At 36.5% G+C, this 21046-nt stretch overlaps 1 protein-coding gene across 2 annotated transcripts in view; it reads left to right on the forward strand.

The window, feature by feature from the left end:
- REV3L (REV3 like, DNA directed polymerase zeta catalytic subunit) overlaps window positions 1-20759 on the forward strand; it is a 257192-nt gene extending 236433 nt beyond the window's left edge. For both annotated transcript variants that reach the window (XM_069077037.1, XM_069077038.1), the window contains exons 27-32: window positions 2384-2498; window positions 4854-4991; window positions 6477-6667; window positions 8953-9199; window positions 10953-11162; window positions 19642-20759. In XM_069077037.1, coding sequence (XP_068933138.1) covers window positions 2384-2498; window positions 4854-4991; window positions 6477-6667; window positions 8953-9199; window positions 10953-11162; window positions 19642-19782 — 1042 coding nt within the window. In that variant the 3' untranslated portion in view covers window positions 19783-20759. The remainder of the gene's footprint in view (window positions 1-2383; window positions 2499-4853; window positions 4992-6476; window positions 6668-8952; window positions 9200-10952; window positions 11163-19641) is intronic.
- Window positions 20760-21046: the final 287 nt, after the last annotated feature.

Here is a 21046-nt window from a genome sequence, read left to right on the forward strand (position 1 = left end):
TATTTCTGTCATCCTATGAAGAGTTCTGATGGCATTTGAAAACATGACAGACTGCCCAGGTCCCTTGTCACACAATTCATAGCCATCATAATTTTCAAGAGATAGTGCATGAAATCAAAACTTTCTTTATCTAGGATCATCTTGGGTATCATCATTAAAGGCTACCAGAGAGGGAGGTCCTTAATAAGTGAGTCTAGTCATTGACCACACTGGATATCTACAGATTAGTCTAAAGTAACTTAAAGCTAAGCTGTGTCTAAGAGAAGAGGTACTAATTTTCGTATGACAGACAAGATTCAGATTATAGTTATTAAAAAAAAAAGAAAAAATGCCACTTTTTGAGTTAAAAACATACTTAAATTGGATAATTTTCAGACTTTTGTAAGCTTATAGAAATAAGCATAGGTTATAGTATGTATCTGTTTAATCTGAGATAAATTTTCATTTCCATTTCTAAAATCCTTTGCAGTGAGCCATCATTACTCCTGTGAATGTGTCCCATCAAAGTGATTATTGTAACGTATATCACAGACCAGCTGCTTCACTATGAACAATGACAAATACAAATTATGTAGGACTAAAGAAAAAACTCAAAGTATATAGGTAGTCTATTAACAGGGAAGGACACACTATTGGGGGAAAGTGTTCTCCACATTAACAGAAAGTTTAATCTGAAAGCTCTCATACCAGAAATTTTTGAGAGAATATAAAGGGCAGTAATAGTCATGAAACTGATATCAAGCCTGCCTATTGAGGAAGGGAGGAATTTTAAAGAGAAAAGGAAATGATGAATGTTCCTTGGGTCTCATTGAGATCAATAGGATTACTGAAATAAAGTGTCTACTATGGAGTTATTTTGGTATGTAGTAAAATGTCAGTACCTCTGGTGTTTTGTTTTGGGGAAGGAGGAATCCCCTTAATAGGAAGATCACAAGAGAAAATATCCATTAATACTTTAACAATTAAAAGGGTTACTTAGGATCATAATCAACAAAGTTTTCAGGGGGAAGAGCATGCAAAGAAAAAATCTATTCAAATAACACGTTTATCCAGATATAAGTTTTCTGTGAGAAAAGTTCTTCTCAAACTTTTCCCAGTAGCTTGGTCACCAGTTGAAATAATGAACAATATTAAAAAGAGAACTAAAATAAGCAAATATCAGGAAACTGGTGCAGAGCAGAGAGAAAGAAAAGCTCCTTCATTTGGGAGGAGGAAATAACTTTAGAAATACTTAAGTAGCTAATTATACTTGATGCGGTCAAGGATTTAACATGATATTGCTCTTACATCAGAAATAAACGTAAGTGATATTTTGTTCTAGTTAGAAGAAGAAGAAGAATGGGTCATCATGTTAATTCATCATGTTAGAGCTATTTAAGTGATAGGCTGGTCACCTATAATGAGCTACACAGAAACTTAGAAAATGAGATGCTGAGAAATCTTCAGCCCTTCACAGGACAGCCTAGCTGTAGGTTTCAAACTCCATTCTATGTGATTAATGAAGTACAGAATGCAGATCAAGGCAATGAATCTTGTTTCCAAAGTGAAATCAGATCCTGATATCTCATTCTTTAACATCCCTCCTAACCATTGCTTACTAATAGGCAGCAGTCATCTAATTTATTTAGCCATGAAAAGAGTTTGTCAAAGTCAAAGAAGGGGCTTCATCACCTCCCCAAATCTTTGAAAACAACAAAAAGCTTCTAGTATTGTCATACTTCAATTAATGCAAGAGGTTTATCTCCCAAACATTAAAGAACTAAGCCTAAATGCTGTCTGTTCCTATTTCCCTCACCTTGATAGAGTACTTGGCATTTTTCTTTGATACAGTACAGCTAAATTATACAATGGAGTTTCACCCTTGAGTTTTATCTACATAATCTACTACATGCCTCCCAAGTCCACACCATGGACTATAAATATGATGTGATACAGAAAGAGTAAAATTCACTTCTGTTTCTAATGGACTGCAATCCACCAAAACTAGCCATTCTGATTCTCTGTTAGTAGTTTTTATCCACAATCTTGGCCTCATATCTTTACTCCCTAGTCATTGCTGTACGCTGTAGTTATCTTTATGATTCTTGACTGTGTAAATCCAAAGCCTTAACTTTGTACTTAATGACTTTCCACTGATTCTGCTGATACTTGAACTGACCTTTGTGTGGTTGAAATAAAAACATTAGTTGTCTTGAAGATCTCTAACCAAATAGCATACCGTGAGCATGCAAGAAAGGTATGATAAAGCATTAAAGTTGATATATGAGAGAAGTTAATGAAGAATAGGAAAGTTAGGAAATCTGTTATCCAGGAATGTTGTTTTCAAGAAGGTATTTCCTAACAGTTACTTCCTAATTATATTACTCTCTTTTAAACCCTCTAGTATGTTTGTACTACTGAAGGGAGCCACTAAGGAGCAATCTTTTAAAATTGGTCAAGAGATTGCTGAAGCTGTTACTGCTACCAACCCTAAACCAGTAAAATTGAAGTTTGAAAAGGTAAGAAGAAATCTATTCTCATGCAATACTAATATTCCTATATGAACAAGAGATTTCTAATTTAATAGACCTAATTTCAGGATCAATATATGTATCTCTAAAATTTAAAAACCCTTTTAAGATTGATGTTGTTAATATACTTTTTGTCAGCATTATTTCAGTAGTGCTTTTATATAGGCAAAAAATCACATTCTAATAGGACTAGAGCTTAATGTGAATGTTACCAAAAAAAAAAAAAAAGCTTTTGAACATTTAACTATAATAAAACCTCACATTGGACCTTAAGGTTTACAAAACACTGATAAAAAACTGACAGTTCCTGCTCTCAAGGACCATACAATCTAGTAACAGATTGACACATATATGAGTGATTAGTTTACAGGACAATATATAATAAGTGCCATATGAATGATGTAGAGAAAAACAAAGTACAAACAGAGAAGGAAAATCACTTCACAGGAGGCTAAGATTATCGGGGTATGCATCATAAAAGAGATGGAAAGGGACTTGACCCCTTAGGTTGCTAGGATTTCAATAGCCCAAAATGGATTGAAATCATTACTGTCACTACTTGGGAAAGGTCTGCATAGGCAAAAGGTATTCCAGGAAGAAGACAAACTATGACTAAAGGCAAGAAAGCACTTTCCATTGCAGAATAACGAATACTCCAAATAGGCTGTAGTTCCTGTGGAGGAAGAATGGGAAACAAGACTAAAAAAGTTACCAGTTTGGGGTCAAATTGTGCAGGATGAGGACCAGTTTGGGGTCAAATTGTGCAGGATGAGGAGGACCAGGGGCCAGAATGAAGAATTTACTTTTTGTCAGTGGGGAGCCATTAAAAATGAACTGTTAATCAAGGGAGATGTTTAAAGCAATACATGTGTATGACCGTCATTATGATAGCATAGATTGGAATAAATAACCAGACAAGAGTGAGGAAACCAGTTAGGAGGCAGTCACAACATTCTAGGAATCAAGTGATAAGAACCTGGGGTGATGGCAACATAGTTAAAAAGAAAGGAATGATTGGAGAAGACACTTCTAAGGAAGAATCAGCAGGACATAGTGGTTAATTGGACGTCAGGAATGAAGAAGAGGGAGAAACCAAAGATAGTTTATTAATAGAAATGGGGTACTAATGATGGAGGAACTGTTTTAGGCATTGATGAGTTCAGTTTTTTACATCTTGGGTTTAAAGTATAGGCCAGAAATATACACAGAGATATTCAGCAATCTGCTGTAAATGTAGACCTGGACATTAGAGGAAAAGCCAGGTATGAAGCTAAAGATATGGGAATTATCCACCCAAAAAAAATGATATTTGAAGTCATAGAAGTAATTAAGATCTCTGGGAAAGAAAAAGTAGAGCATCATGAGAGGTTCCTAAGAGCATAACCTTGAGAAAACACCCACATTTGAGAGGCCAAAAAAAAAAATAATGATAGAAAGGTACACAGAAAAAGCTGTTTTAAAATGCAAGAAGACTACAAGAAGAATGTCAAGGAAACCACAGGAAGAGACAGTTTAAAGAAGGGGCTGATCAGCAATGTCAGATGCCATAGAGAAGTCAAAAAGAATGAGTTATAAGAAAAGCCAATTGAGTTTAACCGTTAGGTGATCATTGGTGGCCTTTGAGAGAGCAATTTTAGTCTCATGAGAGGTCAGAAGTCAAATTTCAAGGAGCTAAGGGAGAAATAGAGGCAACCAGGATAGAGTATTCTTTGCGCAAGTTCGGTGAAAAGTATAGAGAGTGATAGCACAGTAGCTTGAAGACAATGATAGAGCTGAAGGAATATGGGGGAGGGGAAGGAAGGAGTGAGGAGTTAAGTGAAAGCTATGCAAATTTGTAGGAAGAGACCAGGAGGGAGGAAAGAAGGAAGAAGCTCAGGAGAGAGAATAATCAATAGAATAAGGTCCTGTAGGAGACCAAAGGGAGTTAAATGAAGAGGACAAGGTGTAGGAGTTAGCCTTGGCAAAAAGGAAGGATACATCTCTGTCTGTAACAGGAGGAAATTAATTCTAACACTTGGATTTGACCTTTAAAATGTTGTGTTAACTGGCTTTCCCAAGTACCTCAGAATAATCATTGCCTTGCTTATTTTGTGAAATTTGATCATAAGGCACTCTACTGTCCATGCATCTGACTGTAATTCACATTCTTAGATTTATATTGGGTCATAGATTTAAATCTAGAAGGAAGCTCAAAGGTCATCTTGCCCAGCAGCCTCCTTTTGCTTGCCCAATATCACACAGGTACTAAGTAGTTTTTTGATAAAATATAAACATAATTATGTAAACAAAGGACATCCTGTGGGAAGAGAATAGTGTAAGAAGTCATTTTATTTTTGTCGGCAGGTGTATTTGCCTTGTGTCTTGCAAACCAAAAAGAGGTATGTAGGTTACATGTATGAAACACTGGATCAAAAGGACCCTGTATTTGATGCAAAAGGAATTGAGACAGTTAGAAGAGATTCCTGCCCTGCTGTTTCTAAGGTAAGCACTAGCTAGCTTCTCATCTTATGAAGATGATGTGACATATACAGCTTGTTTGTGAAAGCCAAACCACCACTTCTGTTGTTCTTGGTCCTAAGTAACAAGAAGGTCCTAGATCACTGAATCATTCTATAGGTAATCCAAGTTTCATTTTAGCCAGTCTCAATTTTCTCCCACACCTCATCTTTTACTTGCCAAATAGTAAAACAAGTCCATTTCACTGCCCATCCTCGAATGAAAGGATAAATGAATAGTAAAATGTCTAAAACGTTTCCAAAAAGGAAGAAAGAAGAGACTGTAGAGGCCTAAAACATTCTCAGCCCCCACATGATTGAGAGTTGATTGTATTTGCATTTTGTTAACAGCTGCAAATAAGATTTCTATGCTAATGCATTTAAAACTTTACAATTCCTCAACCATTTTAAATTTTAATTTCTTCTGAGCTTTTTCCTTCACCCAGCTTAGTCTCTGAATAGTGCTTCTAAATCAAGTTAAACTGCTGTTCTAATAGAGTGCAGTATTATCCACAGCAAGGTACATGAAAACATTAAATTCATACTAAATTGTAAGCCATTTTTATGTGTTAATGTGTGGAAGACGAGGTATAGTTCAGTCACTTAGTAGAGCTGAATTGCTAGAAGATACCTTAAATATTAGAGTGAGAATATCAAAGTTGTAAGGGACTTTGGAAATCCATGGTATCCAACCCCTTTAAAATTCATCATCTATTGTTTCTCCTATCTGGACACAGACCTGCATCTTAACCTAAACCAATCCCTGCCTGCTGTACATGTGCACATATTTTGAATAAATTAATGAGCCCACATTTTTAATACTGACAGGCCCCAGGACTTGGTAATAAGACACAGAACCTTTTTCTTGTACTAGTTTAAGCTTCATCTGTCTGTCAGTACAGGCTAGTATTATCCAGTGAGCTCTTTATTGCTCTTTGTGAAATAAATTCAGTTAGTTTCTACCAAACATATATCTAATTCAGAAGCCTTCACCATACAACGAATGTGACAAGACGGCTAAAAGACCAAACACTGAATATGCAGTGAAATTTGACATACTCCTTGCCTACCTTTCTATATCAGAGTAAAATCCTTACAAAGATGGAGAGACAAAGAATTATAAATGTATGAAATCATTGACTTTTCTTATGTCTCTATTATGTCATCTCTTTTAGAAAAACCTATGAGTTTTCCATTGTTCAGACTCTGATTCTGATAACACTAAAAATTTCTGACAGATATCTCATTCCAGGATGATTTTTATAAGTTTTGTGTTGATTTTTTCACTATGAAAAGGAAAAGGAATTTTGAAAATTCTAATAATTTTTAATACAGATAGTATGTATGACAGATTAAGTAACTTGATAACTTACTGAGGAGTTGAAATCATAATTGATATATAGTGTATAAAGAATATACCCCTAACTAAAAGTATGAAATGGTGTCATAACACATTTATCTTCTTTTTAAGATACTTGAGCGTTCTATCAAGCTGCTATTTGAAACAAGAGATATAAGTCAAATTAAACAGTATGTTCAGCGACAATGTATTAAACTACTAGAAGGGAAGGCCAGCCTACAAGATGTTATATTTGCAAAGGAATACAGAGGGAGTTTCTCTTACAAACCTGGAGCCTGTGTGCCAGCTCTTGAGCTTACAAGGTAATGATTATACGTGGCGAGGGATAGAATAGCCATTGCAATTCATCTCAGAAGACAGTGTCATATACCAACGGAGTTCTGTACCAAGTGTTTTTCTCACAGGCCCTAAATAAATGAGTAGAAATCCTGTCTAGAGGTTAGTGTTTCACAGCGTGTATTAAAAGCCCTTCAGAGTCCAAAGGCATAAGAAAAAATATTTTCTTACCCGTTTGCTTGAGTCCCAAAAAGAGGGAATAGCTTCCCACTCTACTTATAAATTCACTTCTTTTATAAGGTCTGGAAAAGCATTGCACAGGTGGCTTCTTAATTTTGTGTTAAGGCGATGGTATCGCCCATTTTGTGTTCCTGTTGGCAAACTGACATGCTAATTTCTAATGGAAGTAATTTATAGGCTAAGGTAAAATCTCTTTTATATGCTTCACAACAGCATAATTTGACCATTTTAAAGCATTCTCTGATGCATAGATTTCTCTACTAAGGCATTTGAGAAGGTTGCTTTGCTTTCTGAAATAAGAAAAAATACCTCACATTTACATGTATATGCATATATGTATACATACGTATGTATGTATATACATACATACATACACACACATAAGGTAAGGTATACAGAGCACTTTAAATACGTCATCTCATTTGACCTTTGCAACAAGAAAGTTAAACAGGCCAAATTCTCTTCTGACACTTGTGATTATTCTGTTGTATTTGTAACTTCCTATTATACTAATTCTCACTGATATTGACTAATAGATTTTAAGCCAATTGATACTGTAAACTTTGATTTCTTAACAGTTTTATTTTACAGTAGCTGTGCCTTGCAGCTAGGTGGCACAGTAGACAGAGTACCACATCTGAAGTCAGGAAGGCTTATCAACCTAAGTTCAAATGTGGACTTAGATACTTACTATTTGTGTGACCCTGAGAAAGTCACTTAATCCTGTTTTCCTCAGTTTCCTCATCTATAAAATGACCTAGAGAAGGAAATAGCAAACCACTCCAGTATCTTTGCCAAAAGAAACCCAAATTGGGTCATGAAGAGTCAGACATAACTGAACAACAAAAGGCACTTCAACAGAATCATATCCAAAAAACATTTAAGTTCCTCCTGTAGCACAGAATAATACATGACAAATGTATATGAATAGTATAGAAAACTGTTATGTGAAGTCTTGAGGGGAAAAGTCACTATTGACTGGCCAGAGATTTTTTTTTTCCAGGTAAAAAGTGGCTGGGATGTAGAATCTAAAGCTGGAAGAGACCTTAGGAAGCATCTAGTCAAGTGGTTCTAAAGCTTTTTGGATTCAGGACCCTCTTTAAAAGACAAAGGATCCTAAAGAGCTTTTCTCTATGCGTTTTTATCTATCAATATTTAACTGTATTCAAAATGAAAACATCTTATTAGGAATAGGAAAATAGTCTTTGGTTGGTTAGGGGTTTTTTTAGGCAGTTGGTGTTAGGTGACTTGCCCAGGGTCACACAGCTAGTAAATGTCTAAGATCAAGATTTGAACTCGGGTCCTCCTGACTCCAGGCTTAGTGCTTTGTCCACTGTAATACCTAGCTGCCCTAGGAAAATAGTTTTGACCTCAAGGATCTCCGGGGATCCCCAGACCACACTTTAAGAACCACTGATCACGTCCAGTCCTGTCACTTTACAAATGAGGAAGCAGAAGATCCTGAGACAACAAGTGTCTTACCCCAGGTCACAGAAACAGTCGTTGTCAAAGCCAGAATGTGAACCAAGCCCTCCCATTCCAGATCAGGGTTCTTTCCACTACTTTACAGCTGGGTTTTAAAGGACATAGAGGTATTCAGGGCACTTTTGGACTAGAGGACATTGTGATAAAAGGTATCTATTGTAGCACCATTTGGCTGAAGTATAGGGATTATCTAGAAGGAAGTGATATAAAATAAAGGAGATAAGGGATGGTTAAGGTGAAGCCAAAGCATGAGAGTGGCATTCCTTGAATGTGAAACAAAAGAGTTTGAACATTATTCAGTAGGTAATTGGGAGCTGTTGGAGGATTATGAGTAATCTATGCATAAGGAGTAAACCCCAAAGGATTAGGATACTACCTAGTATCAGTAAGAACTAGGTAGTATAAAGGAAGAAGCCCAAATTACTTCCATACTTTTCCAAGTTCATTATGTAAATTCTTTAAACAGTTAATTTCTGATTTGGGAGGCAGCCCTAGCAAAGGTTTGAGGAAGGAATGTCCCCTGTGGTATCCTCTAGTATACTGTACCTTCACGTTTTGCTGTACACATTTGTATTCTTTTAAATAGGAAAATGCTTGCTTATGATCGACGCTCTGAGCCACGAGTAGGAGAGCGAGTACCATATGTCATTGTGTATGGCCTGCCAGGGGTACCTCTGATCCAGTTGGTAAGGCGGCCAGTTGAGGTCCTACAAGACTCCAGCCTAAGGCTGAATGCAACCTATTATATTACAAAGCAGATCCTTCCACCCCTGGCAAGAATATTCTCACTTATCGGTATTGATGTCTTCAGTTGGTACCATGAATTACCAAGGGTAAGTATATCAGGTATTATTCGTGTGATACTAGAGAAGAATTTCACCTTGAAAAGTTCTTACAAAAATGAAAGTGATGTTTATCTGAAATTGCAATAAAAATCTGAGCATATAAGCATTTTACAAGTTGTAATGGATTCTGATCATGTAAATGAAAATACTGGCACATCTGAGCTGTGAAAAAGGAAAGCTAGAATTTTCTACATACTGCTTTTCAGGTTCTTCCAGTTTGCCTTGATGGCTGAAGTGGAAGAATAAAACATAAACTGAATGAATCTGTTTCGTTCAGAAAGGGAAAGACTTTACTAGATAGCTATACATAAAGTCTTTAGCAATAAAAAATATCAATATAAGAATAAGAAAATGCCTTTAAAATGGGCATGATATGTTGTATTCCTTTGTAAAATATTGTGATAGGAAAGGATCACGTGCAGCATAGGTTTTGAGAAAAGGAGACAACGTTAATTGGTATACTCACTGGAGTAATGAAATAAATAGTTTTTCATAGCACTTCATTAATGTAACATATGAGATGATTTTTCTTAGAACTGCAGTGGGGTTTGGTCTTCTTAACTGATGAATAAGACTGTGTCAATTATTCCAAGGCAGTTGGCTTAGAAAATGGTTGTGGATTGACCATACCTTAAGACCCAGGATTCTGTGAATCATTCACGTGCTCAGATTACAGAAAGTAGACGGAATGAAACAGGCTGATGAGTAACATAAATTTTGTTCTACTTCTTTAACTGCTTAGGTTTTCAGCCTAAAGTATAATGACTGTGAAAGTTTTGTTTGGGGTTGTTATATGGCAGAAAATTTGAGATAGTCATCATTCTTAATCTTACTAATCAATAAGAGGTTATGGATGATTGCTTCAAATCACATTGCTCTGGTGGACACTAATTTTTAAGCAATCTTTGTTTCAAATGTATCACTGTCATGCATGATTTGATAGCTTTTGTGGAAGATTGACCTAAAACTCATCTGCAAGTATTTGGTTAGAGGCCTAAAAAATACTCAAAGAAGGATATGAAGTAATGTTAGCATAATGTTATTTTCAACTGTAAGAAAAGTAAACACAATATTAAATATTGTATTACATATTATATAGTGTTAATTATATATAAGCAAGTTGTATGGTAACAAAGTACTGCTAATTAAAATTTTTAAATATATTGGACTTTTCCAGTCATAGTTTTTAAAATAAAATGCATTAACCTTTGTCCCTCACTCCCTAAGAAGGAGCCTGAAAATTATTACATGCCCTCTACTAGCCTTGTTTCCAGTGGCCCACCCTTTTTTAGGTTTCTATAAATATTCAGGCATTCCCATATGTACCATCTCTTTCAGGTGACATATACTTTCACATCCCAATCAAAAAGTTTATGGCAAAGTGACCATTTTAGTCTAGAACAGTGGTTCTGAAAATGTGGTCTAGGCTTACCCAAGATCATTTCGGGGATCCATGAGGTGAAATCTATTTTCATAATAACATGAAGATGTTTTCATATCTAAAATGGTAAACATTCATAGATATAACCAACATAAACCAAATATCTTTGGGATCCTCAGTAAGTTATGAATGTAATATGGTCCTGAGATCAAAAAGTTTAAGAAGTGCTAATGTAGAAATGCAGATGTATAGAACCTTTTATTACCATGACTTTGGTAAACTGGTAACTAGAACTAGAACTGTTGGTCTCCGTAGGGAAACTGGTGGGGTTTTATTTACTTCTGAATTATCTGTTTCCAGATCCAGAAAGTCACCACCTCCTCCCACAGTGAACATGAAGGCCGAAAAGGAACCATCTCCCAATATTTCACTACCTTACATTGTCCTGTGTGTGATGAACTAACTCAGCATGGGATCTGTAGTAAATGTAGGAGCCAGCCACAACATGTGGCAGTGGTTCTCAACCAAGAAATTCGAGAGTGGGAGCGTCAACAAGAACAGCTGGTAAAGGTAACAGATCCAGAATCTTAAATAAACATATTATTCCATGGCAGTGGAATTAACTCACAGATATAACACAGGATATTTAATTCAATTCAACAAGCATTTACTAAATGCCAGGCACTGTGTTAAATGCCCCCAGGGGGCTTAAATTCTATTCAGAATAAACAGGAATATGGAATACATGTACATAGAAAATGTAACACAAAATAGATACAGAGTAATTTCCAGTGGGAGGGCACATGTCTAACATGGAGACAGGTTGACCCATAAGTGATACTGGAAGGATAGGATGAAGTAGTATATGAATGTGATGTGAAGAGTGGAATAATTGGAAATTGTGTGGTTCTGGAGTATTCAAAGCTGAATTAAGATACAAATAGTAGTTAAATCTGTTTTATAATTAGCAACTATTCTCATGTGAAAGACAATGGAATGAAATTAAGTACTAGAAGTTAGGCTGAAATTTCATATAGCATCAGCAGCATTAGAGTATATTGACACTAAAGAAAAATATTTTTGCATCTAATCAAATATACCACAGCCCTGAAAGAATCCAAAAGAGAGTTGTAACTGCCCTCTTCCACTCACCATGTACTTCACTCCGTAGCTTTCCTCTGGAATTACACATCAGACATAGAAAGAAAATAATTCCACTAGGTCAGATTTCTACAGCAATAACCTTTCAGGTCCACAGCTTGGAAAAATAACATCAATCAGAAGAAAATTGCGAGAATTTTTTTTTTGTTATAAATTAGAAGTATTAGTCTAATAGAAAATAATCACAGATTAAAAATGTATAAAGGATTTACATTTAAGCATTAGGATATTTTAGGTAGCATTTGGATTTGAAAAGTTGTACATTAAGGGCTCAGGTAATTAATAGTATAAAGTGGATAATGTGAAATCGGGGCCAGATTATGATGGGTTCATAAATTCAGAGAGTTTGTATTCTTTCATAGAAGCAATAGGGAGCCATCAATGTTTCTTGAGTGGGAGAATGAAACAGTCAGACCTGTGCTATATCAATTTGACAGTTGTGTGGAGGTTGAATTAGAGAATAAAGCAGACAGACTGTCTGAGTAATTGGCTCCACAATAGAATAGCTATACAAAGTGGTTCTCAATAGAAAATGTGAATAAAGGAAAGACAAAATGCCTTTAAATGGGTGGAATTGGTTGCAAAATAACATGAAGGCAAAACATCATAGGCAGTATGGGATTTTGGAAAAGGAGACCTAATCCGTTTAATAACTTCACAGGGAGGCCAATAAGGAATCTGTTACAAAGTAGTCCAGAAGAGAGGTGATGATGACTTGGATAGAGTAGCAGTCACAAGAGTTAGAGAAGGGTTGGATGGAAGTGATACTGTGGCGTTGAAATCAACAAGATGAAGCAACTACTTCCTCATTAATAGGGGGTTTGGAGACACTGAAGAGTCCAAGTTTACTCCAGCCTTGAGAGCCTGAAAGACTGTAAGGATATTGGTGCCCTCAGCAAAAACAGAAAAGTTAGGAAGAGAGGTAGAGGCTAAGATCATGAATTCTATTTTGGACATGCTGGGTTTGAAATGCCTATGGGATGGTTTCCTGGAGATATCTTTTCTTTTTATAAACTTATTTATTTTAGTTTTCAACATTCACTTTTATAAGATTTTGATTTCCAATTTTTTTTCTCCCTCCCTTTCCCCCTCCCCAAGATGACAAGCAATTTGATATAGGCTATACATGTACAGTGATATTAAACATTTTATTACGTGATTAGAACAAAAGGGAAATACCACTTCAGGGAGATTTCTAGCAGGAAGTTTGTGATGCTGAACTAGATCAGGATAAACATGAAAGCTTGATGTGTGTATTTGTGAGTCATCCACATAGAGATGATTGAGCCCATTAGAACTGCTGAAATCACTAAGAAAGATTATAGGGACATAACTACTATGGAAATTATTTGGGTAATTACACATATACAACCCATATTGAATTGCTTATCTTCCCAGTGGGGGTGGGTGAGGAGGGAACAAAGAAAAAAATCTGGAACTCAAAGTTTTAAAAACAAATGTTTAAAAGTTGTTTTTTTTTTTACATGCAACTGGGAAATAAGATATGCTGGTACTGGGGTATAGAAACCCATCTTGCCTTACTAGAAAGTTAGGGGGTAAAGGGGGAGGACATAAGAGAGAACAGATTGAGGGAAGGGGTATTCAGTAGGCTTGCTATTTTGGGGTAGGGGTAGGGAAAAGACAGGGGGAAAAATGTAACTCAAAATCCTGTGGAAATGAATGTTGAAAACTAAAAATAAATTTGAAGATTATAGGGAAAGAAGAGAAGAGGGGCAAAGATAGCCCTGGAGTTCACTTATGCATGGGGGATGGACATGGATAAGGATCCAGCAGAGCTGACTAAGAAGAAAGAGTCAGACAGTAGAAGAGCCTAGAAAAAGTGTCATAAAACCCAGGGAGGAGAGAGTGGTCAGTAGTGTCAGATACTGCAGAGGAATTTTTTTTAAAAAGCATAAGGAACAGTGGATTTAGCGATTAAGAATTCATCGGTAACCTTGGAGATAGAGATATCAGTCAAGTGGTAGGTTTGGAAGCAAGACTCGAGGAAGAAATAAAAACCAAGTAAGAAAATGGAAACAATGAGTAAAAACAGTTTTTTCCCATGAATTTTACTACGAAAGGGGGAGAGGAATATAATGTGATATCTTCAGGGGATGAAAGAGTCAAGTGAAACTTTTTTAAGGATGAGAGAGATTCTGAGTATGTTTGTAGCTCGTGACAAAAGAGAGAAGCAATCATTGAAGGAGCAAGGTTGTGGAGGAAACAAGAGGGGACAGAACCAAGACCACAAGAAGAAAAAAAGAACCTCCTCCAAGACTGTAGGCAAAGGAGAAGAGACTAGGGGCATGATTTTGAAGGGAGATAGACAGACAATAGTAGCCTGTGTGCCTACTGTGCTAAGCACTAGAAATATAAAAACAAGAAATAAGATGTCCCTCCTCACAATGCTGTAATGAGGAAAGAAACACATAAGCAGGGAGGGAAGGTGGAAGGCAGGGGAAAAGAAGATGGGGTACTTGGCTCAGGAGAAAGCAGCCAGTGAGGAGAGAAGTGAGCACTGTGACTGATTTATGGGTATGGACTCACTAGTCAATCAAGTTCATCTCAGGATGGAGCCTTTGGGGGTGTGGGGTGCAGTGTAGCCATTGCGGAAAGTGAACCTAGGAGGGAAGGGAGCAGTGTGTCTGGGCTTGTGATACAGCATTTTCAGGAAAGGCAAGGCCATAAGGAGCAGAATTAGGAAGAAGTCACTCATTACAAATAACCTCAGTTTTTGTGGTATGATTATAAGACAAGGTCTTGTGTTGCTGAGGGGGGTAGGAAGAAAGTAGAGAACAATGTTGTGAGAAATGTGATTAATAAGGAATTGATCAGGGAAGAGTAAAATCCAAATAATAGTGAGGGCCCAGTTGAGTTTAGATAACCTGAATATGTCACACCACTCTTGTGGGACTTCCTTCAGCTGGAGGGTGGGGGTAGGGGAACAGAGGCAGTAAAAGGTTAGGGTTTAAAAAGGGATTTGTGGTGATAGGTCAAGGAGGCAGGGGTTTCAAGGGTTGAGAACAGTATGAATTTGAACTGCTTAATGTATAGCATCATGGGGATCATATCATTAGAAAAAAAAACAAGGTAAGAACAAAGGTAATGGATTAGGAAAAAAGCATGAGAGACAGATAATATAATTTGTTGTGAAGACAAAGAATGTATTATTATATGTGCTCATATTTCATACAGAACAGTGAAACATACATGCCTTTGCAGTCTTGCTTGTCAACAGCAAAACAAATAAGGCTTACAAGAAACAGTTGTTGCTGCTGCTGCTGCTGCTCTGTGCCTTTGTGCCTTTCTATCAAGGAGGAGAAAGAGAATTCAGATTTTTGGCAACTTCACATCACTCCTGTTATTCAAATATAGGCTTTTAGTTATGTTAAAGAAGGAGCCTTCCATAACCATGCTTTTTTTTTTATGAGGAGATTTAGAAAGGCTCTTTTATAAGTGCAAAATGGGATATTTAGGTTGTTGTAGTGGGTTCTCTACCAGTATAGTTCAACCCACACATCTATACTTCTGCATAGAAATAAGGTCCTGTGTAGGCTCTCAGGGATTGAATTAATATTTGCATAATTATGTTTTACCCCAAACAGGAACTCATCCACCCCCAAGCTCATTGATAGACACCAAAGGAAACTGCCATTCCAAAGTATTTCTTTTTAATTTTCTGGCTTGTGTGTAACCCTTCTTTATAGTTGTAAAAGAACCTTCTTTTAAGGAGCTTAACAAAATTAGTAGATTTACCCAATTACTATTTCTATAATCCTTCAAAGTGATTTTCTTTATAAATACAAAAACCTAGACATGAAATTGCAAGTAGAACCTACTTCTCCTGACTTTCTTATCCACTGATGTATAAAAAGTTTTCTAAAAGAGCTGTCCAGAATTAGAATGACCAACATCAGATGGTGTAGTCAGCTCTCTATCACAGGTCTTCTGTTTGAAGCTTAGATGGTTATTTGTGAGGGATGGAAGAGGAATCCCTTCATTGGATTGAACTATATGATCTTTTAATTTAAATAATGAAAAATTATGTGATTCTCTAAAGTGTATACTTAAAACTAATCAAAAGGTTTTTTTCTTTTTTTTGTCATTTTTCAAATTCTTTAACTTCTGATTTACATCATTCATTTCCGCCAGATTTTGAGTTACAAATTTTCTCCCCATTTTTCCCCTACCCACCACCCCAAAATAGCAGTCCCATAGGATATTCCTTCCTCCAATCTGCTCTTTCTTATATCTTCTCCCATACCCCCTTAGACTTTTCCAGTAGGGCATGGTAGATCTCTCTGCCCCAGTGCCTGTATATCTTATTTCCCAATTACATGTAAAATAGTATTAATAATAGTATATCTATATATCTAAATATATAGATATATTTATATTTGATTTTAAAACTTTGAATTCCAGATTCATTCCCTTCCTTCCATGTCACCCACCCTTACTGGGAAGATAAGCAGTTCAGTATAGGTTGTACATGTGTAGCTAATGCAAAACATTAACATAGTAGATATATTGTAAAAGACTGACTATATTTCCCTCCCTCTTATCTCACCTCCCACTTGTTCTATTCTCTACTTTGATCCCATTCCTTTCCACAAGTGGATGCTTCCATCTTCCCTCCCCCCCCCCCCCCGCCCCCCCCTTCCATCATCCCCCCTTTCATCCCCTTCCCCCTACTCTCCTGTAGTGTGATACCCTATTCAGTGTGTATGTCATTCCCTCCCTGAGCCAAATTCAGTGAGAATAAGGTTGACCCATTCCCTTTTGCCTTCCTATTCTTCCCCTCCATTGTAAACCCTTTTCCCTTGCTTTGTAATTTCTGAAAAAGATTTTTAAAAATCTGTATTCTGTGTGTGTCTAGCAGTATCAATATGTTGGCACACATACACTGAATATTGGCTGTCTGGCACAATATTAAGGGGAGAAGAAGAAAAATCATTTAACAATAATAGGATAGCTGAAAGCTTTGCAGTCTGAGCAGAAGTAAAATGATTATTAATAACTTTACCATTATTAGAATCGATGTAGTAGCTTGTATTTCCAGAACTGGATCCTTCAGTGAAAGCTGTTAAACAAAAAAAAGTTCCTGACTAGAACCTTACATCTGAATAGTAGACATACATCCTTGTTTCACAAAGCTTATTTATCCTCAGATTATATTCATTTTGGAAGAAAGAGATAAAGAAATTGAATCTTTTACCTATAATAAGTTCAGATACTACTTTAACTCTTGCTTAGGCCATGGAATGACTACACATTGGGATCAAAACAGCAAGATCTTTTCCACTTTACCTTAATTTAGCAATAAATTATCTTGGAAGTGAAAGTTTTAGTAGGCCATTGTAAGATTTAGAAATGATCACTAAACTTTTATGAAGAAAATTAGTTGAAAATTTTTAAAAAATGATAGCTCTGTTTTTTTATCTTAAAGCAAAAAAACCCAAACTTTTAAGATTGAGAGTCATATAAATTAAGTTGGTGTAAAATATTCTTAAATAACATAAATTCTGAAAGTATTATTATCAAACTAATATTCTTTGATCCAGTTGAACCAATATAGTTCTTTCTGATCCAGCAATTTTGCTGAGCCATCCTTTTTCTTTGCTTTTTCAAGTTGTGTACAAATCCCCATTTTCTCTATTAAACACATCTTTGTTTCTGCCCTTCAAACCATCACTAGAGGAAATCTAGAAGCCCTATCATAAAATATGGTCTGTAGTATAGCTAGGACTTTGCTGCCGTTCATATGTATACTAGGTGCCACCATACTCTGCTGTATTTTGGTTTGTTTGTCCTCTCTTACAGTGAATATTCCCTTCCCTCAGACTGTTGAATTGTACCAGCTAGCATGTCTAAATGTGATGATAACTTACTTAGGAGGCTATTAAAATCATAAGAAATTAGATTGCTCTTTTACAAAATGGCCAGGTGCAGAATTATCCATGCCATAGCTGATTTGTTTTCAGTATGGCACAAATTGATGCCTTTTGGGTTACCTGGATATATAGTACCATTTGCTCCTATCTTCCACTTCTCCCCTGGTCTTTGCTTTCCATGCCAAACAGCTTAGTTCTTACAGCATTTGCCAGCCAGTGAGAAGACAGTTTTATTTCTGGGTAACATACTGAAATTACAGCTGTAAAATGTTTTGGCTTCACATTTGTGGCATTAGTACAGATGTAGCATCCCATGCATATATGTGTGTGTTTTCAGATAAACTCTAATTTCACAAAGATATTGTAAATCTAAATGAAGCTACATATAAGGAAGCCATGAAAATGATGAAAGATTGTATATTGTGAGAAGTCACTCCTCCTCATCTCTTGTGTGGTACAAGGATAGTTAGATTTAATATCAGAGTGCCTGTGTTTGGATTCCAGCTCTACTACTTGCTATCTTTGGGACCTTGTAATTGATCACTTAGTCTCTCCACACTCTGTTTCCTAATCGGTAAAATAAAGGAATTGGACTAAATGACTTTCAAGGACCTTCCAACTCTATCCTGTTCTTTATATTAGACTGTCCTGTGAGTATGGGGAGGCTTTTGGAACATCCTGCCTGTGTCACTATACCTACCAAGAGGGAGCCACAGCAAAGGTTCCTCTAAGAAGTTTTCTAGACAGCACTCCCTGACAAAAATCCTCAGGACTACTGGCTATGTGTAGACCTGCCCTTTTATTTTATAGATAAGGAAAGTGAATTTAGATCCTTGAGGTACCCAGGGTTTACATTTTTGAATCCTGCTATCTCTGGTGTAAATTGGGATCACTTTGCTTAGGAACATAGTCATAGAATGTTAAAACTGGAAATCAGTCAACAAACATTTATTAAGCCCTTACCATGTGCTAAAGATACAAAGGCAGGCGAAAACACAGTTCCTCGAAGAGGCTCACATTTTTTTTTTTTTAAAGCAATCAGGGTTAAGTAACTTGCTCAAGGTTACACGGCCAGTTATTATTTCTGGGTGTGGTGCTGAGTATCTGAGCCCAGATTTGATCCAGGTCATCCCGACACTGGAGCCGGTGCTCTTACTCGCTGAGCCACCTGGCCGCTCCTAAGCAATTGGGGTTAAGTAACTTGCTCAAGGTTACATGGCCAGGTGTTTTTGGGTGGGTGCTAAGTGTCTGAGCCCGGGATTCGATCTCCAGGTCTTCTTAACACTGGAGCCGGTGCTCTTACTCGCTGTGCTACCTGGGCGCCCCATGAGGCTCACATTCTAATAGGGAGACAACATATAAGAAAACATACAAGACCTCTAACAGAGTTGCCCTTGAAAATGGAGCCATTTGGGGCAGCCAGGTGGCACAGTGAGTAAGAACGCCAGCCCCAGTGTCGGGAGACCCAGGATCGGTTCTGGCCTCAGATACTTGGCACCCACACAAAATAACTGGCCGTGTAACCTTGAGCAAGTTACTTAACCCCAACTGCTTTTAAAAAAAAGAAGAAAAAAGAAAATGGGGCCATTCAGCATAGTGCCAACTGCCATACAACCACCTCCCCCCACTGAGGAACTGTGAACTTGGCATGAAAGTTACCAATTACTAAAGGCTTATTGACTTTATCCATTCATATCATTAAATGGTTTATCATGGCATTCTAACAGGATTCTGCTGTCAATGAAGGAATATTATGTAGAAGTTCCTAATTTATAATTAGATCAGGAAGAAATTGACGCAAGAAGAAATGTTGGCCTCTGCATTTCAGGGAGCTCTACAGAGTTTGTAAGAGCAGGGCAGAGCAGGTCCAGAGTAAGATTCTTAATTCTCCTTACAGTGTGTCCAGGTTTTATGAAGAAACAAGCTTTAAGATAGAAAATGCCTGAATTTTAACATTTAGAACTGTCTTGTTTTACATGGCTTTTCTGTCCTTTTAGATATGCAAGAACTGCACAGGCTGCCGTGACCGACAGATCCAGTGTGTTTCATTGAACTGCCCAATACTTTTCAAACTCTCCAGAGTGAGTCGAGAATTGTCCAAGGCACCATATCTCCGCCAATTGCTAGACCAATTTTAAACAATCAATGTTACAGGATTCCAGGTGCTAATTTTTTCATTGTTTACCACTGAGCTGTTGTGCATGGTGCTTTTCCAGCTTTCATCAAATCAAGGACTTGTCATTGTCTGAAGAATACGCAGACCTTTATGCTAAAGATCATACTTGTGGATCTCTGAATAGCTCATTTCTTAAGATGTATAAATTCCTCCTTTCACGTTTTTAACATTCTGTTTTATAATGCAGATGTTGAATTAGCTCCAGTATGTATGTGTAACATCTTGTAAATCCATTGAATATGTCATGTTTACTTCCTTGCGGAAGGAGCACTGAAAACCTCTTACAGAAAAACCATTAGTGTGTTTTCCTTGAACTGTCAGTATCAAAACATGTGTAACCTATAGATATATTATCCATTCACTTTATAATTTTGACTGCGAAATATTTTGTAAATACACTTTTTTACTTTTCAAACAACTGAGTAAAATAATGTGCAATGAATTTTATACAGATAATTTTAAAGTTGTTTGGTATATTTCCTCTAGGTTTTGCTCGACTCAAAGTAGATGTTATTTTGATCAAACTGTGCAAACAATAGTACCATGTGTAGCATTTTGAAACATTATTTTCTAAAAATCGCTGTCTTGCTTTAGCTATTAATGGGGCATTGTGAGGAACTGTGCAAAGACATTTTTGTTACAAACCTGTGGGCCTGTTGCAATACTTTAAATATAAGAAATTTTATTCCATTTTTGCTTGTTTTGTATAGACATTTCTATTGCTTCTAAATATGCTTAAAATATTTTCTTTCCTTATGTACTGTACAGTTAATCTTATTTGCCATCATCTTGAACATAAAATGTGTATTTAGAATATTTGTATAACTGTATAAAATGACAAAGGAATTATGTGGTCAGTGCATTGTTTTCTAAACTGGAAATCATTTTGTTTTAAAAGTTAATAATGGAAACCATATTAAAATTGAATAAAATATGAAAGGTAGTCATGTGGTTTTTAAACTAGCTATAAATGGTGTTTGTGAATTTTAAAATCTTAAGTTGGATCAGTTCTATTCCATAATTACAGAATCACAACATAATCACATCAAAATTATAATTATAGAATTTGAGAGTTGGAAGGGACCTCAGTAGCCATCTAGAACAACCCATAAACAAAGGAATCCCTACTCCATACCTGTTAAATGGTCATGCTTCCTCCACTTGAACATTTCCAACAAAGGGGAACCTACAACCTCTCCAAGTAGGCCCTTCCATTTTTAAACAGC

This window comes from Petaurus breviceps, unplaced genomic scaffold (genome assembly GCF_028583685.1).
Source record: "Petaurus breviceps papuanus isolate PSGF00001 unplaced genomic scaffold, PetGlider_PUasm1.0 90977, whole genome shotgun sequence".
Classification (NCBI taxonomy): Eukaryota; Metazoa; Chordata; class Mammalia; order Diprotodontia; family Petauridae; genus Petaurus; species Petaurus breviceps.